General features: G+C 47.5%; 8 protein-coding genes across 8 annotated transcripts; 5 read left to right on the top strand and 3 right to left on the bottom strand.

The window, feature by feature from the left end:
- Positions 1-971: 971 nt before the first annotated feature.
- F4822DRAFT_441708 (uncharacterized protein) lies at positions 972-9,662 on the top strand (the record flags this gene model as incomplete). Its single annotated transcript, XM_051462893.1, has 10 exons — positions 972-1,145; positions 1,196-1,340; positions 1,399-1,667; positions 1,727-2,208; positions 2,264-2,334; positions 2,428-2,513; positions 2,562-3,252; positions 3,307-3,457; positions 3,508-8,002; positions 8,060-9,662. 10 exons carry the CDS (start codon positions 972-974, stop codon positions 9,209-9,211), a joined length of 7,716 nt encoding a protein of 2,571 aa, XP_051318747.1. The 3' UTR covers positions 9,212-9,662.
- Positions 9,663-9,810: 148 nt separating this feature from the next.
- F4822DRAFT_392705 (MFS general substrate transporter) lies at positions 9,811-11,967 on the top strand. Its single transcript, XM_051457237.1, has 2 exons — positions 9,811-10,247; positions 10,343-11,967. Exons 1-2 carry the CDS (start codon positions 10,152-10,154, stop codon positions 11,723-11,725), a joined length of 1,479 nt encoding a protein of 492 aa, XP_051318746.1. The 5' UTR covers positions 9,811-10,151; the 3' UTR covers positions 11,726-11,967.
- Positions 11,968-13,787: 1,820 nt separating this feature from the next.
- F4822DRAFT_147158 (cytochrome P450) lies at positions 13,788-15,525 on the bottom strand. Its single transcript, XM_051452932.1, has 3 exons — positions 15,475-15,525; positions 14,671-15,413; positions 13,788-14,609 (listed from the first exon to the last, which is right to left on the bottom strand). Exons 2-3 carry the CDS (start codon positions 15,311-15,313, stop codon positions 13,927-13,929), a joined length of 1,326 nt encoding a protein of 441 aa, XP_051318745.1. The 5' UTR covers positions 15,314-15,413; positions 15,475-15,525; the 3' UTR covers positions 13,788-13,926.
- Positions 15,526-16,532: 1,007 nt separating this feature from the next.
- F4822DRAFT_147170 (DUF1776-domain-containing protein) lies at positions 16,533-18,542 on the top strand. Its single transcript, XM_051452933.1, has 3 exons — positions 16,533-16,724; positions 16,812-17,324; positions 17,381-18,542. Exons 1-3 carry the CDS (start codon positions 16,692-16,694, stop codon positions 18,320-18,322), a joined length of 1,488 nt encoding a protein of 495 aa, XP_051318744.1. The 5' UTR covers positions 16,533-16,691; the 3' UTR covers positions 18,323-18,542.
- A 16-nt stretch (positions 18,543-18,558) lies between these two features.
- F4822DRAFT_392699 (uncharacterized protein) lies at positions 18,559-19,868 on the bottom strand. Its single transcript, XM_051457236.1, has one exon. It carries the CDS (start codon positions 19,719-19,721, stop codon positions 18,945-18,947), a length of 777 nt encoding a protein of 258 aa, XP_051318743.1. The 5' UTR covers positions 19,722-19,868; the 3' UTR covers positions 18,559-18,944.
- An 860-nt stretch (positions 19,869-20,728) lies between these two features.
- On the top strand, positions 20,729-23,977 carry F4822DRAFT_436343 (glycoside hydrolase family 31 protein; the record flags this gene model as incomplete). Its single annotated transcript, XM_051462300.1, has 6 exons — positions 20,729-21,392; positions 21,444-21,893; positions 21,960-22,223; positions 22,271-22,874; positions 22,927-23,671; positions 23,732-23,977. 6 exons carry the CDS (start codon positions 20,729-20,731, stop codon positions 23,975-23,977), a joined length of 2,973 nt encoding a protein of 990 aa, XP_051318742.1.
- Positions 23,978-24,387: 410 nt separating this feature from the next.
- On the top strand, positions 24,388-25,402 carry F4822DRAFT_147120 (uncharacterized protein). Its single transcript, XM_051452930.1, has one exon. The coding sequence runs from the start codon at positions 24,531-24,533 to the stop codon at positions 25,203-25,205; it is 675 nt and encodes a 224-aa protein (XP_051318741.1). The 5' UTR covers positions 24,388-24,530; the 3' UTR covers positions 25,206-25,402.
- Positions 25,382-26,945, bottom strand: F4822DRAFT_147096 (S-adenosyl-L-methionine-dependent methyltransferase). The gene is made up of 4 exons (XM_051452929.1): positions 26,691-26,945; positions 26,484-26,586; positions 26,283-26,423; positions 25,382-26,126 (listed from the first exon to the last, which is right to left on the bottom strand). The coding sequence occupies exons 1-4, from the start codon at positions 26,721-26,723 to the stop codon at positions 25,558-25,560; spliced, it is 846 nt and encodes a 281-aa protein (XP_051318740.1). The 5' UTR covers positions 26,724-26,945; the 3' UTR covers positions 25,382-25,557.
- Between the last annotated feature and the right edge of the window lie 24 nt (positions 26,946-26,969).

Genomic DNA, 26,969 nt, shown 5'->3' with positions numbered 1-26,969 from the left:
TGCGACTTCACGGCGTAGGTATCTTATAGATCCGCTACGTATTCGGCATTACATATATGAAAAATAAGTAAATGTGCTACAATGGGGGGCACAATTCTTGAGATATACCTGTCATTCGCATCTTTTGGTTGGCCACTGCACGTTTCCGCTCGCCTCCTTTAAATTGACATATAGGTTTGCACATGACCCCCCGCATTTGGCTTGATAACATCAAATAATACTCGAAGTATTGAAAAAGTCAGAGCGATATACTACTATAGCCTATCCCAGCTACTTCAACCTACTGGCAGCGATGTAACGTCTTACGAACATTGTCCCCTAACTACGTCCTCCATACCACTATTAGAAACACCGACATAACACAAATATGGTAGATTGCGTCACCTATGCCTCCGACTCCGGCATGTTCCATGCCGCTTCGCATAGACCCTTCGCTAACGGGGATTCGGAGCGGTAGATTTTGGATAGACAATTTGATCCTATACGAACGCAGAGCCCCCCTACCAACATGTGATAGCAACTAGTTCTTGTTGATATCAGGCTGATAATGCTGATTTGCCAACGCCCCAGAATTGTGCCTTAATGTGCAGGTGATATCTATCGTCTCTAGGTGTATCGAGCTCTTCATATTGGCGCTGGACTCCGCTGATCAGACATGGCCTAGTCCCTAGTCGTCGTCTCCGCCTGTTTCCTGCTATTCCGTGAGGATCTGAGCTATCTAGTCCTAAATAGTGCTCTATAGCACGATGTTCTTTGAGTACGATACTTTATCGGCTTCGGCGCAGGAAGCTAACCACATAAAAGTAACTAGGGCCCCCAGCTTAGTCGACTCTGGAAGATTCGGCAAGAACAGAGAGCATCTCGCTCAATTCAGATATATACTATTGAATCAGGACTTCCGATATCCCTCTCGTCGTGACGACTTGCTTGTGACTTGAACCCGTCATATTCGCGAAGACTATTAGGAGATAATGACGCCTGTGAATAACGACATTGCTATTGTGGGGCTCTCCTTTAGGCTTCCCCAAGGTGTGAACGATGTGTCTAGCTTCTGGAACGCCCTCGAGACTAGGCGGGACTTGATGACCGGCTGGCCAGATTCACGCATCAGTAATGGCTCCTTTGAGTCAAACAGCGAGGGCAACGTATGTAAACATCCATTCCATGCAAAGGAACACTATCTTATATGCAATAGGTTCATTGTAGGGGAGGATACTTTGTAAAAGAAGATCCGGGTGCTTTTGACGCCCCCTTTTTCTCTCTCACAGCGAAAGAGGCAGCCTCTATGGATCCAATGCAACGATGGACTCTCGAGGCTACATATCATGCTTTTGAAAATGGTGAAAACAACCCAACGAACTCCGTTTTATGTCATAGTGCTAACGAAGAATAAATAAGCTGGAATCCCGGCGGAACGTTTCAGGGGCTCTCAGTGTGGGGTATTTTCCGCTTCAATGACGGATGACTATAAGCGAATGATTGCACAAGACCCTGACAATGTACCTCGAATGGCGGTGACAGGAACTTTTGCTTCAATTCTGCCTAATCGCGTCAGCTGGTATTTCGATTTACATGGCCCGAGTATTCATGTTGATACGGCCTGTTCAAGTAGCCTCTTAGCTCTTGATCTTGCTTGCCAAGCTTTGAGAAGCGGCGAAGCCTCATCTGTAAGTGGGTCTGTTGCTTCGAACTGCCGGCCATCTCATTAGCTAACTAATGTACAAAGGCCGTAGTCACAGGGTCCAACCTGATTTTAGGTCCTACCATTTATCAGATGTTGTCTTCACTGAATTTCTTATCTCCAGACAGCCGTTGTTATAGTTTCGACCATCGTGCAAACGGGTATGCTCGTGGGGAGGGGGTTGTAGCCCTTGTCCTAGAACCCTTATGGGATGCGGTACAGAACGGGGACATGATTCGAGCCGTAATCAGGTCTACTGGGTCAAATCAAGATGGCCGCACACCAGGACTTACGCAACCTAGTCCCCAGGCACAAGAGGAATTGATCCGACGCGTTTACAAGAAGGCGGATTTACCTTTTGGTGAGACGCGCTACTTCGAGGCTCATGGTTGGTGCCCCTACGATAAATATGTCGAAAAGAAAACTAATGATTTAGGAACGGGGACGCCTGTTGGAGACCCCATGGAGATGAAAGCTATAGGAAAAGTATTCAGGTCCAGTCGTTCGGCCGAAGACCCGATTTATGTGTAAGTCAACGAATGGCCGTCGTGGAGCATTTCGACCTCTAACGCGACTCCGCAGGGGATCAGTCAAAACGAATATAGGACATCTTGAAGGAAGCAGTGGCCTGGCTGGGGTTCTTAAGTGCATTTGTAAGCAACCCGCGTCGGATTTCCTCGCTGTACCGTGAAATTGCACCGAAATTTATTCGGTGTATAGAACCGTGACTAATGCGTCTACTATAGTGATCCTTGAAAAGGGTATTATACCAGCAAATGCAAATTTTGAAAAAATTAACCCGAACATTGATGTAGACTTTTATCATATCAAGGTCGGTAACTACTGTGTGGCACTCATCATACACTAATGAAGAAAATAGGTTCCTAGCGAGAATATTCCTTGGCCCTGTGAAGGTGTTCGCCGCGTTTCGGTAAATTCATTTGGGTTCGGGGGGTCAAACGCTCATGTAATCCTAGATGATGCATTCCATTATCTGCAGGACCGGAGGTTGATTGGAAATCACTGCACTGTCGCCTCCCGTAGTATGAATGGCCTGCCTATTTCTAACGGGACTTCCTACACTAATGGAGTTCTAAAAGCAAACGGAGTCGTGAAGAAAGCGACGAATGGCAATACCAACGGAAATGGGGGCCCGCATAGCAATGGAAACTACTCTGCTTTCACGACAAAGTTACTCGTCTGGTCTGCTGCAGACGAGAAGGCACTCAAGCGCATGATTGAAGAATATCGGGACTTTTATAAAGGTCAAGTTTTGAACAGCCTGGGTAGACTTGACGACCTAGCTTTCACTTTATCCACTCGTCGAAGTCACATGCTATGGCGGACATTCGCCGTCGCTGGGGATGGACCACACAATCGGGACGTTGACCTCGAGATCTCGACCTTAGTACGAAGCTCTGCCGAGGTCGGTGTGGCTTTCGTGTTTACCGGACAGGGCGCACAATATGCGGATATGGGTTCGGGCCTTCTCAAATATCCTCTGTTCGAAGCAACTCTGCACCAAATCGAGAAGATATATCATGGTTTGGGATGCAAATGGTCCGTCTTTGGTATGGAATTCGTGACTATGAAAAGATGAAATATACCTGCTGACACTTGTCTAGATGAACTGCATAACGAAATGCACATCGATCGCCCCGAGTATAGCCAACCCCTTTCTACTGCTATTCAGATAGGGTTAATCGAGCTGCTGAAGAGTTTCGGCATTAACCCCAAAGCAGTAGTTGGGCATTCGTCTGGAGAAATCGCTGCAGCGTGAGCAACTCTCATCTGGAATGTTCCTTGTCCCGTACTAACTTCAAAAGTTATGCGATCGGTGCTCTATCATTACCGTCAGCTTGCAAGGTGTCCTACATCAGAGGGCAACTAGCTGGCAAACTCAAAGCGGCGAGTTCTTCCCCAGAATGTATGATATCGGTGAACCTCCCAGAGGACGAGGTACAAGGTTATCTGCGAAATATCAGCGCCGAGGTGTCGGGCGAAATTAGTATTGCTTGTATCAACAGCCCGTTGAATTGCACCCTCGCTGGCAAAGAGAGCGCCATTGACATTGCCAAGAAGCAATTCGATGAAGACGGAATCTTCGCCCAGAAACTTAAAACAGGCGTCGCGTATCACTCGCCATCTATGTCTCGGATCGCCGAAGATTATTTGCGTCAAATGGGATCTCTTGATAGTGGTAATATCAAGAATGTCAAATCATCAATCCCGATGGTATCATCTGTTACCGGCCAAACCATACGGCCGGCTGTCTTAGGGACTCCGCAGTATTGGGTCGATAATATGGTATCACCCGTTATGTTTTCCGATGCGATACATCTTCTCACGCAAAAGACGCCGACGTTGAAGGTGGGCATAGGGAACATCACAGATCTAATCGAAGTGGGTCCTCACCCTGCGTTGCGTAGACCAATTCAGGATACGCTCGCAAAGGAGGGGAATAAGAAGCAGCAGATCCGGTACACTTACGCTTTGCATCGGACCTATCCCGAAGTCCAGACTATTTTGGAGCTCGTCGGAAGACTCCACTGCCACGGACATGAAGTTTCTATCCCGGATGCAAACCAAGGGGTATCCAATCTAGCGCCCCGTCGTTTCTTGGTCAACTGCCCTGAATACCCTTTTGACCACTCAAAGACATACTGGGCCGAGTCCCGCCTCAGTCGGGACTTCAGATTACGCAAGAGCGTCGAAGGCGAAACCTTGGGGGCCAGGTCTTTCGATTGGAATCCCCTTGAACCAAGATGGAGAAATTTCCTTAGTATTGAAACCATGCCTTGGATAGGTGACCATGTTATTAGTGGCACTGTGATTTATCCTGCGGCGGGAATGCTGGTTATGGCAATGGAAGCGGTGCGACATATGTGTTCTGACACTCGCCTTATCTCCGGGTACTATATCAAAGAGGCCCATTTTGTGAGTCCCATCTTGGTCAAAGAGGCTTGGGAGGATAAAACGGAGACCATGCTCCATTTACATCCGATTAAGATGCCACAAGAGAAAGAATCGAGTTGGTCGGATGTTACGATATATGCATATCGCAACGATAACTGGACTGAATGTTTCAACGCCAGAATCCAAGTGGAGCTTGGGGGAAAGGATCTTCTCGAGGAACGCCGACGTAGTCACAAGCTCGTCGCTGATCAGTTCATCGAAGCAGAAGAATCCTGCACGAGACCAATTGATTCGCAAATGTTCTATGAGGATGCTATCGACCACGGGTTGGGATATGGAGAGGCGTTCCAGGTGGTAGAAGATATCCAGTGGGACGGCAAAACCAGCACTATCGCCCGCGTCGACATTTCCAAATGGAAGACTACCAGCCTCGTTCACCCCGTAGTGCTGGACTCCGCTTTACATGTGTTGTGCGTCAGTACCACCCTAGGCCTATCTTTGTCGAACGCGACGAATGTTCCTGTGCAACTTTTCAACGGGTGGTTTTCGCCTTCCGGATGGCAACAGCCCCATACGCATTCCATTCGGTATCTAGCTACTTCGAATGTCAGAGGTAGTCGAGAGAGTGAGGAGGGGTCTGTTTATGCTATAGCCGATGATGGCTCGATCCTATGTGCGATGCGAAGATTGATGACTGCGGCCGTATCAAAGAAGACTGAAAACCAACCTCCCAGAAAACTGCTGCATAGGATCGACTGGAAACCTCAATTAAGTTTGATGGAACCACATCAGTTGGTGTCTACCGTCGGCGCCGACACCTATGTCAGGGATGAAAATGATATGATGCTTCGAAACCAAAAACTAAAATTCGTTCTAGATAGAGTCGCTTGCAGAACAGTAAAACTACTGTCCGGAGAAAATCGCGAAAAAGTCCCGGAGTCCCAAAAGAGGCATATAGAATGGCTAGAACGCTATGTAAAGTCATTAGATGCATCGCGCGCGACCGAAGATGTCAACGAGGTTGAGATCGAGGGCCTTTTGCAAGAGATCGAAACTATCCACCCCCCTTGGAAGTTGCACACGACGGTTGTCCGTCACTTAACGGATATTCTCACCGGTGTTGTAGACCCGCTTGAAATTATCTTCGGTTCGGATATCGCCGACGTATTTTATGCGGATATGTTCGAGCACGTATGCGATGATCGTATGTCGAAGTTTTTGGACCTTGCCACGCACGAGAACCCGACTCTCCGGATACTTGAGGTCGGAGCAGGCACGGGTGGAATGACATCGCGCGTCTTAGCGGCCCTCCAAGAGCTTGAGAAGAGGAATGGAGGATTGAGGTTCTCTGAATACACCTATACGGACGTGTCGCCTGCTTTCTTTGAAAAAGCTTCCGCCCGTTGGGATAGTATTAAAGAAAGGGTGACCTTTAAAACGTTCGACATGAAGCGTAGCCCTGAAAGCCAAGGCTTCGATCCGAGTTCGTATGATTTGGTGGTCGCCGGAAGTGTTCTGCACGCCACGGAAGATCTGTTGGCAACGATGAAGAACGTGCGCAAACTTCTTAAGGAAACAGGACATCTCCTTCTATTAGAGGTTGTCGCAACTGAGGACATCGCCACGAATTTCACATTCGGTCTGGTGCCGGGATGGTGGGGCCGAAGAGAAGAATGGCGGGGGTCGTCACCTGGATTACCTGAGAAGCAGTGGGATGAAGTCCTGAGATGGACAGGGTTCAGTGGAAATGAACTCATCCTCAGAGATTACCCAAGCGATGCTTGCCATATTTTCAGCATCATTGTATCAAAAGCCGTACAGCAAGCACCGGACCCACCCAAGGACGAACCCAAGCTTGTTTTAATCGTTGATGAATCGGACGAACAGACTAAGATAGCCAGCTCAATTCAGGATACTCTAGCCATATCACAAAAAAAGCAGAGTCGAATCATTCCTATTGATCGGATCGGGTCGGCGAATTTATCTAAAAGTGATATCGTGGTTTGCATTATTGAGATGAGCAAGCCTTTCCTTGCGACGTTAACTGAGGAGAGGTTCGGGTCGCTTCAAGAGTTTTTAAGGATGACGCAGAAATTGCTGTGGGTTACTTTGACGAGCCCGGAAGATGAAGAATACTCGCAGTATAGCGTCGTAGGGGGTTGCTTAAGATCCCTTAGGCATGAGGAAGGTGACAAACATATCGTTACGCTTGCGATTGAGTACCAAGGGGAGACCAAAGCAGAGTATGTGCAGTATATCGCTAAGGCATACAGAGCCTCTTTCGAATCGCAATCAGAAGAGCTTGAGTATATTGTCCGCAAAGGCCAGTTCACTACAGGCAGGGTCGCGGAAGACATCCCTGGTAATCAGACGCTACAGTCTCTCCTACACCCGCAGGTACAGCACAAACCGCTTTCACAAGGGCCGGCGTTGAAACTCGATGTCGACGAGCCGGGGAAATTCGAGTCGTTACACCTTGTGGAAGATGCTAAACAAATGGAATTTCTACCACATGAGGTAGAGATCGAGGCTAAGTCATGGAGTCTAGATCAAAATGTGCTGGGTCCACTGGGCGACAAGGGAATGGGCCTTGTATGTTCTGGCATTGTGACTAGAGTATTTCGCAACTATGATCCAGATATTCAAGTTGGGGATCGAGTATGTATGGTTTCGGCAGGCTGTATGCGGACGCATCCGCGTGCGCTTGACAAATGTGTGGTCAAAATTCCCGATGGCTTATCATTCGAGGCTGCCGCGTCAGCCTTGATCCCTGGAATGACAGCACACCATTCTATCGATATCGCCCGACTTGAAGAGGGTGAAAAGATCCTTATTCATTCGGCCGCCAGCAGTACAGGTCAGATGGCGATCGGGATAGCCAACGCGAGAGGGGCCGAGATCTTTGCTACTGTCGGAAGCGACAAAGAAAGACAACTCCTCAAGAAAATTTATCACCTGTCGGACGATCATATCTTAAGCAGTCGTGACAACTCGTTCGCGCTAGGGGTTTCGCGGATGACGAACGGATATGGTGTTGATGTCGCCTTGAGTTCGTTATCGGGGGAGAGTCTATCGTTAACTTGGGAGTGTATAGCTTCGTTTGGGCGAGTTGTGGATTTAACCGCAATTAATGTCAAAGCGAATTTGCCGTTATCCACGGCTAGTTTCGTGAAGAATGTCAGCTACTCAGCTGTTGACTTGCACCATATTATCATCGAAAACCCGGGGCTTACGTCGAAACTCCTTAGAGCCGCCGTCAATCTCTTAGCCGAAGGTATCATCGAACCGCCCAGATCATTACGCGTATACCCCATATCAAGGATTCATCAGGCGTTTGGTTACTATCAAGAAAGTAAGGGTGCAGGAAATGTTGTCCTAAATATTAAATCTTCCGATACAGTCCCAGTAAGTTTCGCAGGCGGAGAAAAAAAACTGAATAAACATGGCTAACGCGAGGTCTAGCAACATCTTGTAGAACTGCGACCGTGGAAATTTGACGAAAATGCGACATATGTGATTGCAGGGGGGTCTGGCGGCCTCGGTCGTGCTATTATGGAGTGGATGGCTGAGAGGGGCGGAAAACACTTTATTGTGCCATCCAGGTCCGGAAACTCCAAGGCAGCAATCGCAGAACTCATATCGAGATTGAGGAAACGCGGCGTGGAAGTGTTAGCCCCTAAATGCGATGTATCATCAGCCGAATCCCTTGGCCGTATACTCGAGGAATGCTCGCATACGATGCCACCGATAAAGGGGTGTATCAACGCAGCTATGGTCCTTCAAGACGCCGCGTTCAATACTATGAAATACTCGCAATGGGATATCACGATGAAGTCAAAAGTTCAGTCATCTATCAACTTGCACAAACTCTTGCCCAAGCATCTTGACTTCTTCATTCTCCTATCCTCTCTGAACGGCGTCTGTGGGGCCTTGGCACAATCTAATTATGCCGGGGGCTGTTCTTTTCAGGATGCGCTCGCACGGTATCGCGTTGCACAGGGTCAGAAGGGAGTCTCAATGGATATTGGATGGATGCGAAATATCGGTATCGTTGCGGAAACGCAATTATACCAGCGTCAACGAAAGAGCTGGGACGATATGGAAAGGATTGACGGAAAAGAGTTACTAGCCTTATTGACAGTGCTTTGCGACCCTTCGACACGGCAAATGGATAGCCAGGTTCTTTTCGGATTACGTACACCAGCCCATTTCCTAACCAAAGGTCAAATACCCCCACCATTACTCACGAGACCCCTGTTCGCACCGTTCTCTCATATTATTGGGGAGGTCAAAAACACCTCAAGAGATAGGGGCGTGGATGTAGTAGCCGCTTTTAGGGAAGCAACGGATACAGGCGAACGAATCCAAATCGTTATTCGAGCATTGACTCAGAAGTTGGCACGTTCTATGGAAATATCACCCGACGACGTAGAACTTAACAAGCCTCTTTCAAGCTATGGTGTCGACTCCCTCATGGCCCTTGAACTACGAAACTGGATCGGCCGGGACTTTCAAGCCAGCGTTGCTGTTTTCGACATCATGGGGACCGTGCCGATTGCTGCTATTGGGGACTCGATAGTGGCTAAAAGTTCTGTCGGGAAGGGTTGGGAGTGAAGAATTCTCGAAATTGCTTTTGATGGCGTGACGATCTTTACCCCCACCATACTTCAGCCACTGACGGCTACATTCTCATAATCACCTCTCTCAGGCCAGCATCTTCATAATTGTTCAATACCTACAATTAATTTACAAAACTACATCGAGTTTCTTCATCAATGTTCTCGCCAAGTCTTTGAGGCTCATGGATCAATGTTCCATATACGAATACGAAGGTAGGTGCGATGTATTACATACCGAAATAGGAAAAATCGCATTCTCATTCTGTATTGTGATTGGTTCCGCTACGAAAGAAGTAGAAAAGCATACATGTGTTAACTTTAAATACCTATACCTTAGGTAGGTAACATCAAAGCAATCAATATTTTGACAATCCCGTCTACCAGGATAATAGCCAGGGAAGTATTACCAATTATATGCGCAGCATAAAGCAAGCTCAAGTTATCTGATCGGATCATGTCGATCCAGGATCTGATAAGGCCAGCAACAAGATCGGAACACCAATCGATTTTCGGATTTGGCGCACCCTCGTCTGGGCCGAGCACCGAATCATTATATAGTTGGGGTGCCAGTTACGTAACCTACCATTTTCACATTCTTTGTCTCGCTCGGAACACCGAGCTCTTTGCATTCTGGCTCGCGGCCTAGAGCAGCGTAGCTTTCGGCTTTGCCTATACTGCCAGGCTGCCACCCAAACAGCCAATGCGACAAAGTTCCCTCCCGTAATCGGCAGTATCCCGTATGAGGCCCACAATATACTGTGCCTATGCGGCGGTCATGCAAGGTCATAATTGACAATACCGCTATTTCGCTACCAACAAAACAGAAACAATGCGGGATCCCATCGAGGTGCATCTTTAAAATGAACCGCCTCCCTTAATCCGAGTCAAAATGAATTTAGCTAAGCACGCTAAATTCGAGAACATCACAAGGCAAAATGGCTGCTCAAGAGGATGTCGAAAAATCGTCAACCCGGGCTGAAGCGGTTGAACCAATTGTCGACGCTAAGAATGAGGAAACAGATCCTTATTTAGTGAGTTGCTGGTCCCTTTAAAATTTTTTGTTATTTTTCCTGAAATTATAGCGCGCGTCTTCCTCTGAACTCATTCCTAATAATACTCCTCATAGGTGACTTGGAATGGTGATAATGATCCTGAGCACCCTTTTAATTGGCCTTTGCCGCGAAAATGGGCAATTACTATCCTACTTTCGAATGGAGGGTTGGTCACTCTCATGTCTGGTGCGATGCTAGCACCGGCTCTTCAGAGCATAGCAGCAGACCTTCAGACCGGTGAAGAAGAGACACAGATATTTCTAAGTATCTTCGTTTTAGCTTTTGCTTTCGGTCCTATGGTCCTCTCGCCGCTTGCCGAAGTTTTCGGGCGCCGGCCGGTTTGGATTATCTCAAGTTGCTTCTACATACTTTGGAATACGGTCGCAGGGTTCGCAACTACCCCTGGGCTGATGATTGCGAGTCGCATTCTATCAGGAATCGGAGCTAGCGCTGAGTTCGCTATATCTAACCCAGTCCTTTCCGATACTTGGGTACCTGCGCAACGTGGAGCGTCATTTACCGTGGCGACATTCGTCCCTCTTCTAGGACCAGCAATTGGGCCGATCGTCGGCGGTGCCGTTACACAGTCAATTGGATGGAGATGGACATTCTGGATCCTGTCAATATACGATGGACTTCTTGTAGTCATAGCAATATTCATCTTCACAGAAACGTACGAAGTCATCTTGCTCAATAGAAGGGCAGCCAAGTTACGGAAGGCCACCGGAAATCCTTACTATACCAACACACACGGCGCATCCGAAACGCTGAAGGATAGACTCTCTCGGTCTCTAACCCGACCAATACGCCTACTCTTAACGCAACCCATCCTACAAGTCGTCGCAATATTCCTAGCTTACAACTTCGGCATGCTCTACCTTGTCTTGTCGACATTTGCAAGTCTGTGGATTGATCGATACGGCCAAACCGAGACCCAAAGCGGATTGAATTATATCGCTCTCGTCATCGGCTATACTATCGCAGCGCAAGTTGGTGGTAGAGTCATGGATCGCCTATGGGCATATCTAAAAGCCAAGGCTGGTAATAATACCGCTCCGGAGTATCGAGTGCCTTTGATGGTTCCCGGTGCCATTCTGATTCCTCTAGGACTACTTTTCTACGGATGGACAGCGGAAAGACAACTGCATTGGATAGTCCCAGATATCGGCATTGCTATCCTCGGCTGTGGCATCATCAACAACACACAGTCCCTACAAGCATATGTAATGGATGCATATAGCCAGTACGTCGCCTCAGCGTCAGCGGCTTCACAGTTCCTGCGTAGCATAGCTGGCTTCGCCTTTCCCATTTTCGCACCAGCCATGTACCAAGGCCTAGGTTACGGTTGGGGAAATAGCGTCCTCGCGCTCGTATTTGTCGTTATTGGGTGGCCTGCCCCTTTTCTCTTATGGAAATACGGTGCTACATTGAGGGCGATGGGGAAGGCACAGCATTGACCAGTAACCACATTGATATACAAGAAAAATGCACTGGGTTGTTTGCTGGGTAGTCGTGGAGGAACATTTCAATTTTCGTCCGATTTACGGCGCCTATAAAGTATCTACCCGACTGAGAGAAGTGAATTGTCTGCTTCAATGATTCCACAATGTACACGAATCAAACATCTTTCCCTCCCATCATAATAATATATACATATTTAAACCTTGGAGATTTAATATACATGCCTTGGCAACTAGAATGTGTTATTTGGTTTAGCGACTTATCTATGAATTCCTATCTAGTTGTAATATGACCATAAGCAACGGCAGATCCTAGCTACTGCCACAGTTGCTGATCGTCGTGATACCACTCATTCGCGTCTCTTTCCTTGTATACAGCGCACTAATAGAACCTGACCTGAATCACTGGCACTGTATTTATCTAGCTATTGAATCTAACGGGCCCGTGGCTAGTACAGTGTAAAGTATTAGGCGAGTGCAATTGCCTCCAGTTTGCTAGGCTCGAAAAGGGGAGGTGCGTTGACTGGTTTGTTCAAAACACAAAATTTTCCGTTATGCACTGTTTAAACGATTAGGACACCTAGAGTCACCTATATCTTAGTATTTACAGTTTATCACTTCTATTCCATGTCAATCCCTAAACACAACTTTCTTTACAACATAACCTTGAAGCATCTCAACGAGTTTGACTTCCTCGTCTTTTACTATAAGAACTGCCATTTGGATCTTTAGTGAAAGAATACACGGGCCGAGATTGACACCACTCTATTCTTCTCTAGGTAAGTTATACCGACTTGATTCCTACGTAATATTTCCTCCCTTTTATTATCGTCGCCTGTAAGTTCACACCCATGCAAATTCCCTCCTAGATAATTGTATTGGTCTCATTGCTAACTTTAATTAGGCCTCGAGACAGATTATCTATCCACTCCGATTAGTCCTAGAGACCAAGACACAACTTTCTCCGACTTCTCGCCTCCTACTGAGTGTAACATATCTAGCATCATGTCGGATGCCGTCGCCACCAACATGGATCTCGTCAATACCCCACCCCGAGCACCAACCGGCTTTATGTCCCTCCCGCCGGAGATTCGACTGGATATTTACGAATTGTTATTCTCTCAAGAACTTGAATGCGGCCAAGAAGCTGTAGAGTGGACTCGTGGGTTCGGTTGGGAAAGTAATCGATATGCTTTACTGCGAGTTTGCAAGACTATCTATAACGAACTCGTGCCGATTGTTTATCGAAAGTTTTTCATGGACATGGACCAGGTCGACGCCTGGACCAATCTCTTCACCAAGTTCGACCCGGAAAACGCGGTTTTAGTTTGAGACGTGACGATAAAATACCTTTGCAGCTTTACGCTTGAATGCCATAATTGCTACGGAAAGCTCCACGGTAACGGCGAAAAGAACTGGACGCTTTTGTTGGACAGTTTGAGAGGGCTCAATTTGAGACCTAAACGCGTGAAGGTAGTTATACTACCATGCGATGGCCCTCTCAGGGTTTGGAGAAACGGTCGTTACGTCTACAACCTCTTGTCTTCTGGGACACTCCTCAAGGGATTCGAGCATACTCTCTGTCTCAGGTATTCGAACTTGCGATTTCTGAAGTTCGTGTCATTGTGCTTGAAAAGTGCAGACCGGGTCGATTTAGCAGGAGAATTTAACCCACTTTGGGGTTTCTTCCAACATGGATTAATCGTGAGGCGCATGCTCCCTGTTGCGTCTAGTAAGTTCGAGCCTACCTATCTTAGATGGTCCCTGTTTAAGCCCACGGCTTTTGACCCCGCAACCGACGCCAAGGGTTTCACGCCGTCTCGACTACCTGGGGTGTATGACGAAATTGAGAAATCGCCTAAGAGTGCGGATGACGCGTGGAACGGGATAATTTTTGGATCACCTCGGGGACACCGCTGAAGGGAGGGGAGGAAAGAAGATGGATACCTGTGGTGCCCTAAACTCTTAGGTAGGGGGTCTAATGGGTATAGAAATAGGCTTTCAAGCGTTAAGACTTGCAAAAGGTGGTATTGCGGGTTGAATGAAGCGTTGTTAGGGTTTACGCTTTAGCGATACCGTACGACAATCCGAGTAGACAATTAAGGTGATATATGACCCAATTTAGTAGAGGATGTGGCTTGTTCTCGGAGCTGTGATAATTTCCATCTGACGGATAAGTGTGCTAGTACCGCCCGTTGTTATTCATTCTTAGCCAAATCTTTCCAATAGTTTCCCCGAGGTTGAAATTTTAGATACGGGCCTTCGTGCATTGACGTAAAAGTGTCATATAGTTGAAATTCTTCCTTTCTTTCCCTGCCCAATTCCATACCTGGCTGTCCCTCTCCAACTCTTCCTAGACTCCCCGGGGCGGCTTCGAAATCGAAATACCATAACGATTTGGCGATGACTAGGCAAGTTTCTAGATACGCCATTGACTTCCCCGCGCATCCACGAGGGCCAATGGAAAAGGGGATGAAAGCTTCTCGCATGCGTTTCTTGACCTCCGGATCCAGCTCTTCAACCCAACGCTCTGGACGATATGTGAACGAATCAGGGAAATATTCTTCGTTGTGATGTAATGAATATATATTTACGCCGATCACTGTACCTTCCGGGATGACGTGGCCGTCGACGATAAGCGGTTGACCCCTCGTTTCGGAAGCCTGCTCTCGCCATAGTATACCAGCGGCCGGCGGAGACATTCGCAAGGCTTCGTCAACACATGCTCGTAGGTATTGACAACCCGCAATCGTTTGCCCATTGATTTCACTCCCGTTTTGGAACGTGGTGCGAATTTCATCAGCCAATTTCTGGTAAGGGTCTGCATTGCGAGATAAGTAGAAAAACACGGCACTAATGGAGGTTTTGACCGTGTCACCGGCTGCGTTATGATAAGCTTCACCACTCCTAAAACGAGCAATACAATTGGGAGTATGACCTACCAGCTGTTAAAAAGAGATTTGCCTCAGACCAAAGATCACTATCTCGAAGACCATCGGACTCTACGTCTACACTAAAGGCGTGGGCGATGTGCGAGAAAAGATCGTGCTTCGCCTCCTTTTCCTCCGCCATGTGGGAACTTATCATCTTCTGCATGAGGGATAGATACGGCTCATGTAGCTTTCGGAAGGCTTGGACCGCAATCAATCCAAAACGGAATTTTCGGGCGTTAGGATATTGCAGGAAAACGCTACTCCAAAATGTCCCCGCTGTGAGCATTGTGGGCATGAAGCGATGTTGTTCATCTGTCTGGAGACGGAGGTCATAACCGAAAGATAAAAGACCTGCGATATCGAGTCCTAGTCGCCTAGCTTCTTCTGTTATGTTGAAATATTGTGACCTCTGCGCCGAACTAAGGGCATTTCGAATGAAAATGTCGATTTGCTTGATCATGGTAGGTTCGAAAGCTCGCAAGGACCGGTCGGTTAAAGCCTGCCCGACGAGTTGCCTCCTAGTTCGGTGTAGATGGTTGTCGGGAGCAGTGAGAACATTGTATTTGGTCAGTCCAGGTCCCAATGTCATATATGCCTTAGGTTTGGTAGTAAGGTCTGTCCGATATATATCTACCACCTGACTTAGCCACATCTGCTGGGCTAGAATCGTATTCGTAGATGTTAAGATTTACCTCTAGTAGCTGTAATTGTACTGAATACGAGCTTATTCGGGCCTTGTCTGACTACTGGACCTTGGTGAACGGTCAGTATCTTGTCGATATCCTTCTGAACCTCAACAAATCATCCACTCACCATATTTGAGATGATTTTGCCATGCTGTTAAGTGCAAACGTCTCTTGTAAGTGTGGAAACCAATATATGCGCCGGTAAATTTCGCAGTTAAAGGTCCTGAATATCTTGCTAAGGGATGGAGAAACACTCGATAGATGATGAGCGTCGCTAGCTTTGACTATTAACGATCGTCTTGAAATGTGCACCAAATCACTTACATAAGTCACAATAGCTATTAAAATCAAGTAAGGAACCTTCAATATGAACATGCTATTGATAGCTAACATGGTGGTCGTTACCCGTGTATTTTTGTGGTTGGGCGCAGTGATCAACAAGTTTGAAAAATAGAAGTCCTATAAGTCCTACCAAAAAGAATTGGTAGTACTTATGTACGCTAGGTTCCTTGTCCTTGGAATTGAGCAATCCTTGTATCGTGAGGCGCGGTAACACAAGAACTCGTGAGATTGGCTCGGAGGTGTCGGAGCAGTACGCAGATAACGGCACACACATATACTTTTTACCTAGTTCCAACATATTTTTCTCTTAGGGAGTCAGGCTGACTCCTGGGATCCTTCTGGATTCTGACGGACATTTTGAGCAATGGTAATTATTGTGACGCGAGTTAGATGGTGTATTTGATTGGATTTCATATAGTTTTGATTCGCTGACTGCGGTTAAGTCTTACAATATTCAAAGACTACATATATATCCATGGCCCTCCACTTTCCACTTTATAAGGAATTGTTCCATCTGCATGTCCTACAGAAAGGGGACGATCGGTTATCCATTTGAGGAACCTCTAATTTTCTCCGCGACGTTTCGTTCGGTATCGAGTCTTAGGCGGAACTGCTTGGAAGTATCGAAGCTCGATAACATTCAAGTGTATCGGACAGTATTTGTTTATTTTTAGCTGTACTAACTAAAATACTCTCTACTTAGAGTATTAGGTAATCGGCTGGAGATTACATCGTCCCGCATGCCCCATTTTCAGATGTTAGTAAGAACTTTGTGGAGCTTGTAACATTGCGGAGAATCGGGGGAATTGATAGGTAATCGATAGTACCTCACAGGGGATCCATATCTCTAAGAAAAACAACAAAAAAAGCGATCCACCTCGACTTACACCGTAATTCCGTCTTCGCCGACCTCTTCACCTATTCACCAATACCCAAGACTCTATTACGTACGGTACAATATCCAACTTTAGAAACGCGTACGGGGACAAATATTATTCGGCCATGTCTGCGGACGACCAACAATTTTTGGACTTGGTCAGTATCCCATTACTCGTTCCTGTTGAATCGTATTACGAAAAGGTAGATAAAAGAATGTGGGCTAACGAGAGGGGCATGCGATAGCTTTCGTCCATCCCTAACCACATCCGACGATACTCTGAGGAAGTCGCCGGCTATGTCGATAAGACTGTCGAAAAAGTAGCGGATGAAGTCCGAGATACTTTGGCCACCGCTCCGTGGGTGCCCGATTATGTACGACCGACAATCCCGGCTCGACCACCGCCCGTCGTGATCGTACCCATCACCACCTACGAACGGGTACATGATTGGATCTCCCGCAACAAACTTCTTACTGGTATAATAGTGGTTTCTGTTGGATATGCTTCGTACAAGACATGGCGGGCAACCAAATTACTGCGCAAAACTCGTCGAGCAAAGCGGGCCCGAAATGGTGGAAGGCTAGAGGTCGTGGTTATTGCCGGGTCGCCGACATTACCGTTAACAAAATCATTATCCCTAGATATGGAGAGGAGAGGATTTATCGTCTACGTCGTTTGCAATACTATCGAAGACGAAGTTACCGTACAAAGTCTCTCGCGTCCGGACATTAAGCCGTTGGGCATCGATATCACCGATGTAAGTGAGCTAGGTCGATACAATCTAGTATCTGATGACTGACACCTCAAATCCAGCCCACAGCAGCCGGCCAATCTATCGAACGATTTGCCGCATTTCTACAAGCCCCGCATGCTCCGGTTCCTCGAGCGAAGCCGAATTATCTAACCCTGAAAGCGGTTATTCTAATCCCTTCTCTCAACTATCAAACCTCTCCGATAGCCACGATCCCTCCGTCGAGCTTTGCCGACCTTTTCAACACTCACCTATTACACCCCATCCTAACGATCCAGTCCTTCCTACCACTCCTCACCTCGAAGATAACACCCTACGGCGAGAAATCCGCCACACCCCGCGTCCTAGTCTTCACACCCTCTATAATCTCCTCCATCAACCCCCCGTTCCACGCCCCAGAAGCCACAGTCTGCTCCGCACTATCCGCATTCACTGAAGTCCTAACAGCCGAGCTCCGCCCCCTCTCTATCCCCGTCACACACATACAACTCGGCACCTTCGACTTCACGGGTTTCACACCGGTGCGGGGTCCGTCCCCACATACCCACTCGCATAACTCGGTCCTGTTGACTGCGAATGATACACGGCAGTGGCCGGAAGCTGCGCGCCATGCTTACGCAAGGAATTATGTTTCCCAGTCCGGCTCTGCTATCGCTGCGGGTCGGATTGGGGGTCTGCGTGGTAGTTCACTGCGGGATTTGCATAATGCTGTGTTCGATGTTGTCGATGGGACCGATCTTAGTGATGTCGTTCGCGTTGGACTCGGTGCGGGGATTTATGGGTTCGTTGGGCGATGGGCTCCGCGGGGTCTTGTTGCTTGGATGATGGGGATCCGACGTGTGCACGAGCTCAGCTCGTGGGAAGGCAGTGGATCCGGGAATGTTAGTGGTAGTGTGAGTGAAGGTGGAAGTGGGAGTAGTGAGAATGGCGAGGGTAGCGAGTTTATTGCTGTTGCTAGGGATGATGATGGGGGACATAATGTCTGGAAGGATGGTCTGAGGTAGATGGTATCTACTCCTACCTCAACATATTAGAATGGGTTGGCGGTTTGCAATTTCGCCTTTATGGAATGGTAGGGAAGGGGGTATGGTGGTGATATGATGATTTATGATTGGTTATGAGGTGTATATATGATATTATGAGACCGGCTCCCTTCCATGCTTGGACATAGTTCACTGCTTTTGCATGAATAAGATATTTAGTTTGAATCACATATAGATATATACGATGCGTAGATGGTGATTTGATTGACTTTTTGTTTTATTAATTGCGATGCTAATGGTAGTACACTGGATCTAGGGTATCGTATTTGAGCAACTCTTTTCTGGCTTCATGTAAATGGTAACGCCTGTTTTCATGATTCCTATCCTAACGTAGGTATTGCTCCTAAATCGTAGACTCATTTCTTCCTGCACTCGGCAGTATCCGTAGCGAAAGCATCCCCTTTTCGCGGCTGAGGAGTATCAAGTTTGCCGACTCCTGGGATTGTACAACGTTCGCGAGGATACGATTGGTGTAGACAGACCCTTATTCCATCCAACCATCTGCATGATCGGCTCTTCGATGGAGGGCCGCAGTAGTATGGTTATACTTATGTCGGTAAGCATCTGAAGATAGGGCATTTCACTAGTGATGACCTCTCCCACGTCCAAATTTCCTATCTCCTCTTCCTCTCCATCGTCCACCTCGTCCACCGCCGAATCTATCACCCCGACCACCTCTAGTGTCCCTATCTCGTTGTCCGAATTCTCGTTGATCATCATCCATAAACCCATCATCTCTTCTCACGGGTTCCTCGGGTACAACATCGGCCTTGGCAATAGGTTTCTCAAGATTCCTATCCCATCTAGGATGCGCGCCCTCCTTACAAAGCTTTCCATCGGGGCAAAAGCCAGCGAGATAACACGGGCAAAGCTTTCGGCGGACATGTTTCTTACTGCAATTTGGGCCTAAAGGACAGAACCCCCGGTCATAATGCGGACAAGGTGGTAATTTCGACTGTGGATCGATATGTAGGTAAAGACACTCGTCGCCATTAGAGCAGTAGCCGTTGCGCACGAAGAAATTGCACTCCGGCATCTTACGCAGGTTGTACTCGTGCAGGAACTCGCAACTATCTCCCTTCTTGCACAAAGCGCGTAGCCAGTGCTTGCATACTAAAGAGTTGTAGCTTGCGTTTGTACTGCTGGCTGCGTTGGGCGCGACGTGTCGGTCGGGACATTGTGGGCCTAACGGGCAGTGGCCGGCGATAAAAGCTTTGCAGACGGGACGGTTCGGGGGGAAGCCGTGGCCGTAGGTTGACCGGAGGAAGGGGGAGAAACTGAAGTTGTAGCTTGGTGCTTTGTGTTCGAGGATTTGCTTGGCGAGCTCGGAGGGAGGCGCCGGCGCAGCTGCCGTGGCCATTGTAGGTGTTGTAGAGTTATTTCCTGTTTTAGTTGTTTCGATGGTCAATTTAGTGGGATCTGTAGTGTTGTTGTTACGAGATTAGGTATTCGGGGTCGCGTCGACGAGGTTGTGTTGGATATTGAAATTGATGATGTTTGGTAAAGGTGAAGAATGATGGAATTCAATTGATTACAGTAGTAGAGCTTAAGTGGGGCGAACTATATCCCGATGATTCGGTAGTGGGATAGAAGCTTATAAATACATAGTATGAATAAAGTGCGGGGTATGTAAATAACCCACATAAACTCCGACACCCCTGTCTCCCAAGGAGGAGCAATGTCGGCCATAATCCTTTTCTTCTTCCAGAACCACCGATCATCATCAACATACTCCATATCAATACTCCCCGGATGGCCATCGGATGGATCGACATTGCATGATCGTGCGGGGGTTTACGAGGTTGGAGATCGATTTTTTGGATTGTACCTTGTCTTCCACACCGACAATGCGGTCGTCATAGCCCTTTCAATGTAAAGACGACAGCTCTATACCAGCAATTCATTCCATCGCTATAGCTTGTTATGATAGTTCTAGCTATCACAGTCCAACTACAAGCACATATGTTTCGAGCACAATATACCCGTCTATTATTTAGAAGTTACTTGAGTTTTTCAAATCCTGTTATTTTGTTGTTATAATCTCGGAAGCTCTGGGAAGCTCTGGAGCTACATACCCTTTCCTTCTAGTCTATGATACAATAACAGGATTGCCTCGGTGGAATTATGCGGGCGTTTAGTCCTATAAGCCAAGGGCTCCTGCCCGGTAAGGGTAGTAGCTTGTATATCAACTCCGAACAGTCCACAGATTCCTCCTTATTTATTTCATTTATTATACCACTTGTTACTCGGCTTGAACTTTGGTATGGGCAATTAAATACAGCTTCTCGTTTACTCCTCCTCTCAAGTTGTATTACTTCTTTCGCAGTTACCTGGTCTTGGTGTTCCGGTCGGTTGAGTCGAAGCACAATGGCTAGATCTACACTGCTGCTTGTGGCGACACTATTAGCCCTTCTCACTCTTACTCCAGCCCAACAGGCACCGTCGACTACGGTATCCTCTCATAGCTCAGTGTACACTGTTCCACCAGACGCCGATGTTGGCCAGCCCATTATTCCAAATATCGTCGATCCCCAAGCTATTGACCCACAATCTGTCTGCCCGGGATATATAGCTTCTAATGTGAAGAACACCAGTAATGGGCTGACAGCGGATCTCACTTTGGCCGGCGACGCTTGTAACGTCTATGGAACCGATATCGAAGCTCTCACTTTAGTTGTTGAATACCAAGCGGTAGACAGATTACACGTCGAGATACAACCACGCTATATAGGGTCCGAGAATTATACTTGGTTTGTTCTTCCAGAGGAACTAATTCCAAAGCCTCAAGTTGAGGAAGGTAGCGATAGCTTCTCCTCAAGCAGTGACCTTGAGTTCACTTGGAGTAATGAGCCCACCTTCTCATTCAAAGTCACAAGGAAAAGTACTGGCGACGTCTTGTTCACTACTGAAGGCTCCCAGTTGGTGTACGAGAACCAATTCATTGAATTTGGCTCGTCCTTGCCCGAGAACTATAACCTATATGGATTAGGCGAGGTCATTCATGGCTTCAGACTCGGGAACAATCTCACTCGTATGTAGGCCCTTCTATAATTAAATCCTATTATGAGCTAAACATTGCCAGGAACTTTCTTCGCCGCAGATGTAGGAGACATCATAGATGCGAATATCTATGGCAATCATCCCATCTACTTGGACACTCGTTACTTTGAGGTGGATAAGGATACCGGCGCGATCACTTACGCCCCAAATGCTACTGACACGTCGGCTGAATATAAATCGTATACACACGGTGTCTTTCAGCGTAACGCCCATACCCAGGAAGTCCTACTACGAGAGTCTAATATCACTTGGAGAGCTCTAGGCGGTAACATTGACCTCTATTTCTATGAGGGCCCCACTCAAGATAATATTACCAAGTCCTACCAAAAGAGCGCTATCGGGTTACCTGCAATGCAGCAGTATTGGACCTTCGGGTATCACCAATGCAGATGGGGTTATAATAATTGGACTGACCTTCAAAATGTTATCGACAACTTCGCCAAATTTGAGATCCCCCTCGAGACAATCTGGTGTAAGAGCCCTATCTTGTTACCACGATGGAGAACTCAGTAACGATAGCGTATTAACATCTCAATAGCCGACATCGATTACATGGTAGCCTACCGGGACTTCGAGAACGACCCGGATCGTTTTGGTTACACCGAAGGCGCTGACTTCTTATCACGTTTACACCAAAACAACCAACATTATGTACCTATCATCGACTCGGCTATATACGCGCCGGACCCTTCAAATGCTAGCGACGCATATCCACCTTTTGATCGCGGCGTCGCAGAAGATGCCTTCCTGATCAACCCCGATGGATCTACTTACATCGGAGCGGTTTGGCCTGGCTATACTGGTACGTCATCACTTTCTTTCTCCATGCTGAAGCTAATAAAACCCCAGTCTTCCCGGATTGGATTGGAGCTCTATTTAATGGGACGGGAGCGAACCGATGGTGGATATCCGAAGTTGCTGAGTACTACAGCAAGATCAAGTTTGACGGAATTTGGATCGACATGTCGGAAGTCTCTTCCTTCTGCGTCGGTAGCTGTGGCAGCAATGAGTTGAGCCTCAACCCTGCCCATCCCCCATTTCAACTACCGGGTGAACCCGGTAACGAGGTATTGAACTACCCCGAGGGATTCAATCTAACCAATGCAACTGAAGCGGCTTCTGCATCCGCAGCCTTGGACTCCATGTCAGCTACGGCGACACAAGCGTCTTCCACAACATCCTACCTTCGTAGCACACCAACTCCAGGCGTTCGCAACGTCAATTGGCCGCCATACGCCGTGAACAACTGGCATGGCGATCTTGCCGTTCATGCTGTTAGCCCCAATGCGACTCACCACGGCGGTATTCGAGAATACGATGTTCATAACGTATACGGACACCAAATCTTGAACGCGACGTACCATGCACTTCTTAACATTTTCCCTACGAAACGACCATTCATTATTGGTCGATCTCAATTTGCCGGCTCTGGAAAATGGGCTGGTCACTGGGGGTGAGTCAATTGGACCATCGGCTCTTGACATATTTACTGACAGTAAAAATAGGGGTGATAATTATTCTCTTTGGGCGTTCATGTTCTTCTCAATCCCGCAAGCCTTATCATTTTCCCTCTTTGGTATCCCAATGTTCGGCGTGGATACATGCGGATTTGCTGACAATGCTGATTTGGAGTTATGTTCTCGTTGGATGCAACTTTCGGCATTCTTCCCATTCTATCGGAATCATAATACGTTGGGCGCAGCCAGTCAAGAACCCTATATATGGTCTGCCGTAGCGGATGCATCCAAAGCCGCGATGAAGATACGTTATGTGCTGCTTCCGTATTTATACACAACCTTCTATCTAAGCCACTCTACCGGTTCGACAACCATGCGTGCTCTGGTCTGGGAGTTCCCCAGCGAGCCGTGGTTAGCCAATGCGGACAGACAGTTCCTCCTCGGCGATTCGATCCTAGTTACACCATGTTTGGTCCAAGGCGCTACGACCGTCGATGGGGTCTTCCCAGGTGTGGGTTCCGGCACTCTTTGGTATGATTGGTATAATCATACGTCCATCACGGGGGTCACAGCTGGCCAGAATGTTACCATCGATGCACCACTGGGCCACATCCCAGTTTACGTCCGAGGTGGAAAAGTAGTGCCGCTACAGGAACCAGGCCTGACAACTTCAGCCGTTAGATCGAGTCCGTGGAGTTTGCTTGTCGCTTTAGATGCGGACGGACATGCCAGTGGAGGGCTCTATTTAGACGATGGCGAGAGCTTGGTGCCGAATGCGACTACATGGGTGGACGTAAGTGTCCTGATTTCTTAATTCGCAACCCTCAAGAATTAACTAATGACTTGTTTCTAGTTCACGGTTGAGCACTCTTCGTTAAAAGCTACGCCTAAAGGCAACTTCATCGATATCAATACCCTTGGCAATGTGACGATATTGGGAGCTCAAGGACCTATATCGAAGGTGCAGTTGAATGGGAAAGATGTTCAAGCCAGCACATGGGATCTGGAAAGCTCAGGTGATACATTGAAGATCACAGGTCTAGATTCATTTACAGCGGATGGGGCCTGGAGAGATGAATGGACGTTAAGTTGGTCTTAGTGGCAGCTCAAGGCGGGTGAGTACCTAAATAGGTACCTAATACAACCGTTCAAACGCCAAAAGCGGACTTATAGGTGCCTATCCGTGTATTACATGAGTTGCTTTTTATTAACGGGTACGTGTCTCATACACCCACCCCCCAGATTCAATGTTCTTCATCAATTTCGTGCCATGCCTCCAACACAGAACTCTGAAGTATACAGTTTAAAAGCCGATATATTCAGCATTATCATGTCGACAACTCTCGCAGATAGAGCTGTACCCTAGAATATCGACTCAGATAACCCCACCATAATGTACCTTGCCGCGTTTGCACTGTTTTGGGTCGTACAAATTCCGTGTCTTAGGGCCATGCAGGTAGCCGCTTACCCCCACCCTGACGAGGACAGAAGCCTAGGTAAACAATAGATGAGTGACGCGGCGTTAACGTACTAGAAGATAAAATTTGCTAGAATAAATCTCGGATTATAAAGACAACTCCTAGAGTTCGAAAGCACCCACCTGAACATCACCTAGGTATATTGCCTGTTGCCATCACCCAAACGCCATCGGTATGCTTGTAATAATCCCAGAGGCTTCAGAGTATGCCTCGAAGTTACTCAGCATATTGAGACTTTATCATCATCACCGCCGCAATGCCCTACGCCGCGAGAAAAGCAAAAAGAATGAACCAGAAGACTTGCGGAAGTCTCTTGGTGTTGAGCACGTCAATAAACAAGTAACCTCTACTGTAAAAGATATTTTCACTACGCAAAAGCATCTCACCTCGGATGACGATAATCACGATACGCAAAGTATTTCCACTTCAGCGGAATGCGACGATGATTACAGTTTTATTCCATTCGGTATGAACCTAGTGTATCCTTCCCACGTCGGCGATTCCCCCAACACGCGCGTGTCCTTGCATAAAAGCCGCCCAATCGGTTTCTTCGGACAGGTCCCGTCAAACCTCTCCGGCGAGACGCTTGTTCCTCGGCCTCCATTTGAAGAGCATCAATGCAGTTTAACTTCGAACCTTACCTCCCCAACTCCTAACCACCACTGCCAACATCATTGTCGAGCGGATATCCGTCTGCGGAGATCAGTCTCCTACCGAAAAATTGACTATTCGAAGCGCCGGTTCGCAGCACGGACGTGTCGGACGAAAGCACAACGGGGAAATCAGCATGATGGTTTGGCTAATATGGTAAGGTCTATCGTATATGATAGGTTACTAATGGCTGATTAGCGTGTAGCATATGACTCTTCCTATCCGAACACGCGAGAACTGATGGGATTTTTGAGTGGACGGGTATGGCTGATGACTGGCTTGTCAACTCTGCATTGACGGGTAACATTGCTTCTTGATATTTGATTTATTTGGAGTAGGTTTTGGAAAGCGTGTTAAGGGTCTCTCATGTGAGTTTGTGTAAAAAATGAGCTGGGGCAAAAACTTATCCTGTTACTATTTTAAATCACAAAGTTATCGATTTCCAGCATCTCTAGAGATTGAAGTCGTTCCCTTTTCGACTTGTATTTACTTTCAGCTGTATCTAAACAGAGAATGAAGTTATTCATCTCCTAACCATAAACCTGCCCACTCATAACTTCCTAGCCAAAACCCTCAACCTCACATACCCAAGATGAAACCCACCACTCGGATTCTTACACACAGCCTCCAACACATCTACAACCTCCTTAATACACCCCTCCCTCTCCGTCCCCTGCGGCAATGCCTCAAAGAACTGCGCACCAAACAACCTAACCCAACCCTCTACACCACCTACATCCGCCTTCGTAGGCCTCCACTCACGCTCCGCGCGCTCAACTTTCCACCCACCTACCTTATTCTCCAGAATATCCTTAGCCCACTCCTCATCAGGAAAGAACCAAGGATCATACTCCAACGCTTTATCCAGTCCCACCCGTCGAGTCACAGCACCTAGAAGAGCGGCTCGCATTTCAGATACGTTACCCAGCCCGCCCATCTCAAAGGCGAATACGCCGCCGGGTGCTAGGGCGTCGCGGGCGGCTTTGAAGAAGGCGGTTTGCTGCGTGGGGTCTGTTTTGCGGGACCCGAGGACCCAGTGTAGGGCTGCGTTGGAGAAGAGCTTGGTGAAGTGGGCGTCTTGGAGGTGTTTTGCTTTTGAGAGTTCGAGAGCGTCGACGACTTCCGTGGGTTAGCACTCAAGTACCTGGTACTTAGGGAAGTACGGATGATGTAGGGGGTCCGGTGTTACGGTGGCTGAGAGGGGGAGGGAATTATGACGGTGGTGGCGGTGGAAGTATTGGGTACATTAGTAGGTATTTAGGAAAGTTCAGGTACCTTCGAATGTGCACTTTGAAGCGCCGGCTTTAGCTGCTGCTGCTTTTGCTGCGTCGACCATGGCTGGTGAGGAGTCTGTGCCGTGGATACTGCCGCTGCCCTGGGCTAAGACTTCTTGCATTTGTATGTTGACCACACCATCTATAATTATGGTAAGTCCGCGAGTCAGCAGTACCAGATCAACGGGCCATTAGAACTTACCACCGCAGCCGATATCTAGGATTACGTCGTCTTTCTGTGGATCAAGCCATTGCACGATTTTGGTGGCCAGCTTAGGAACAAACGAAGCCGCGGTCTGGTACGCCTATGACACGGAAACGAATCAGAACAAATGTCACACAACGCCGATAAGGATACGATACTTCTCGTGTTTAAATCAATTATCAATAGCGAAGTTCTTCGACTTACATCCGACGACCAATGGTCTTTCTTTTCAGCCATCGTTTGAGAGGTATATGCGGATTCAACTGTCACACTTCGAGTTTAGCGTGGTAAGAATTATGCGACAATGTTTTTCCCGAAAGAAGTTACCTCAACACTTATTAATGAGTTTCATGGGTTTCTGGTATATCTACCGAATTATACGGGTGAAGGTAGACTTATATAAAGAAGTTCCCGGGTCCGAACTAGTAGCACCCTTAGGTGGTTGCCCGAAATCGGAGTACTCGCCAACTCCTTAACAGCGCA

This window comes from Hypoxylon trugodes, assembly GCF_022578975.1.
Source record: "Hypoxylon trugodes strain CBS 135444 unplaced genomic scaffold F4822scaffold_2, whole genome shotgun sequence".
NCBI lineage: Eukaryota > Fungi > Ascomycota > Sordariomycetes > Xylariales > Hypoxylaceae > Hypoxylon > Hypoxylon trugodes.
The sequence above is the reverse complement of the archived record's forward strand: the minus strand, read 5'-3'. Positions and strand labels throughout refer to the sequence as shown.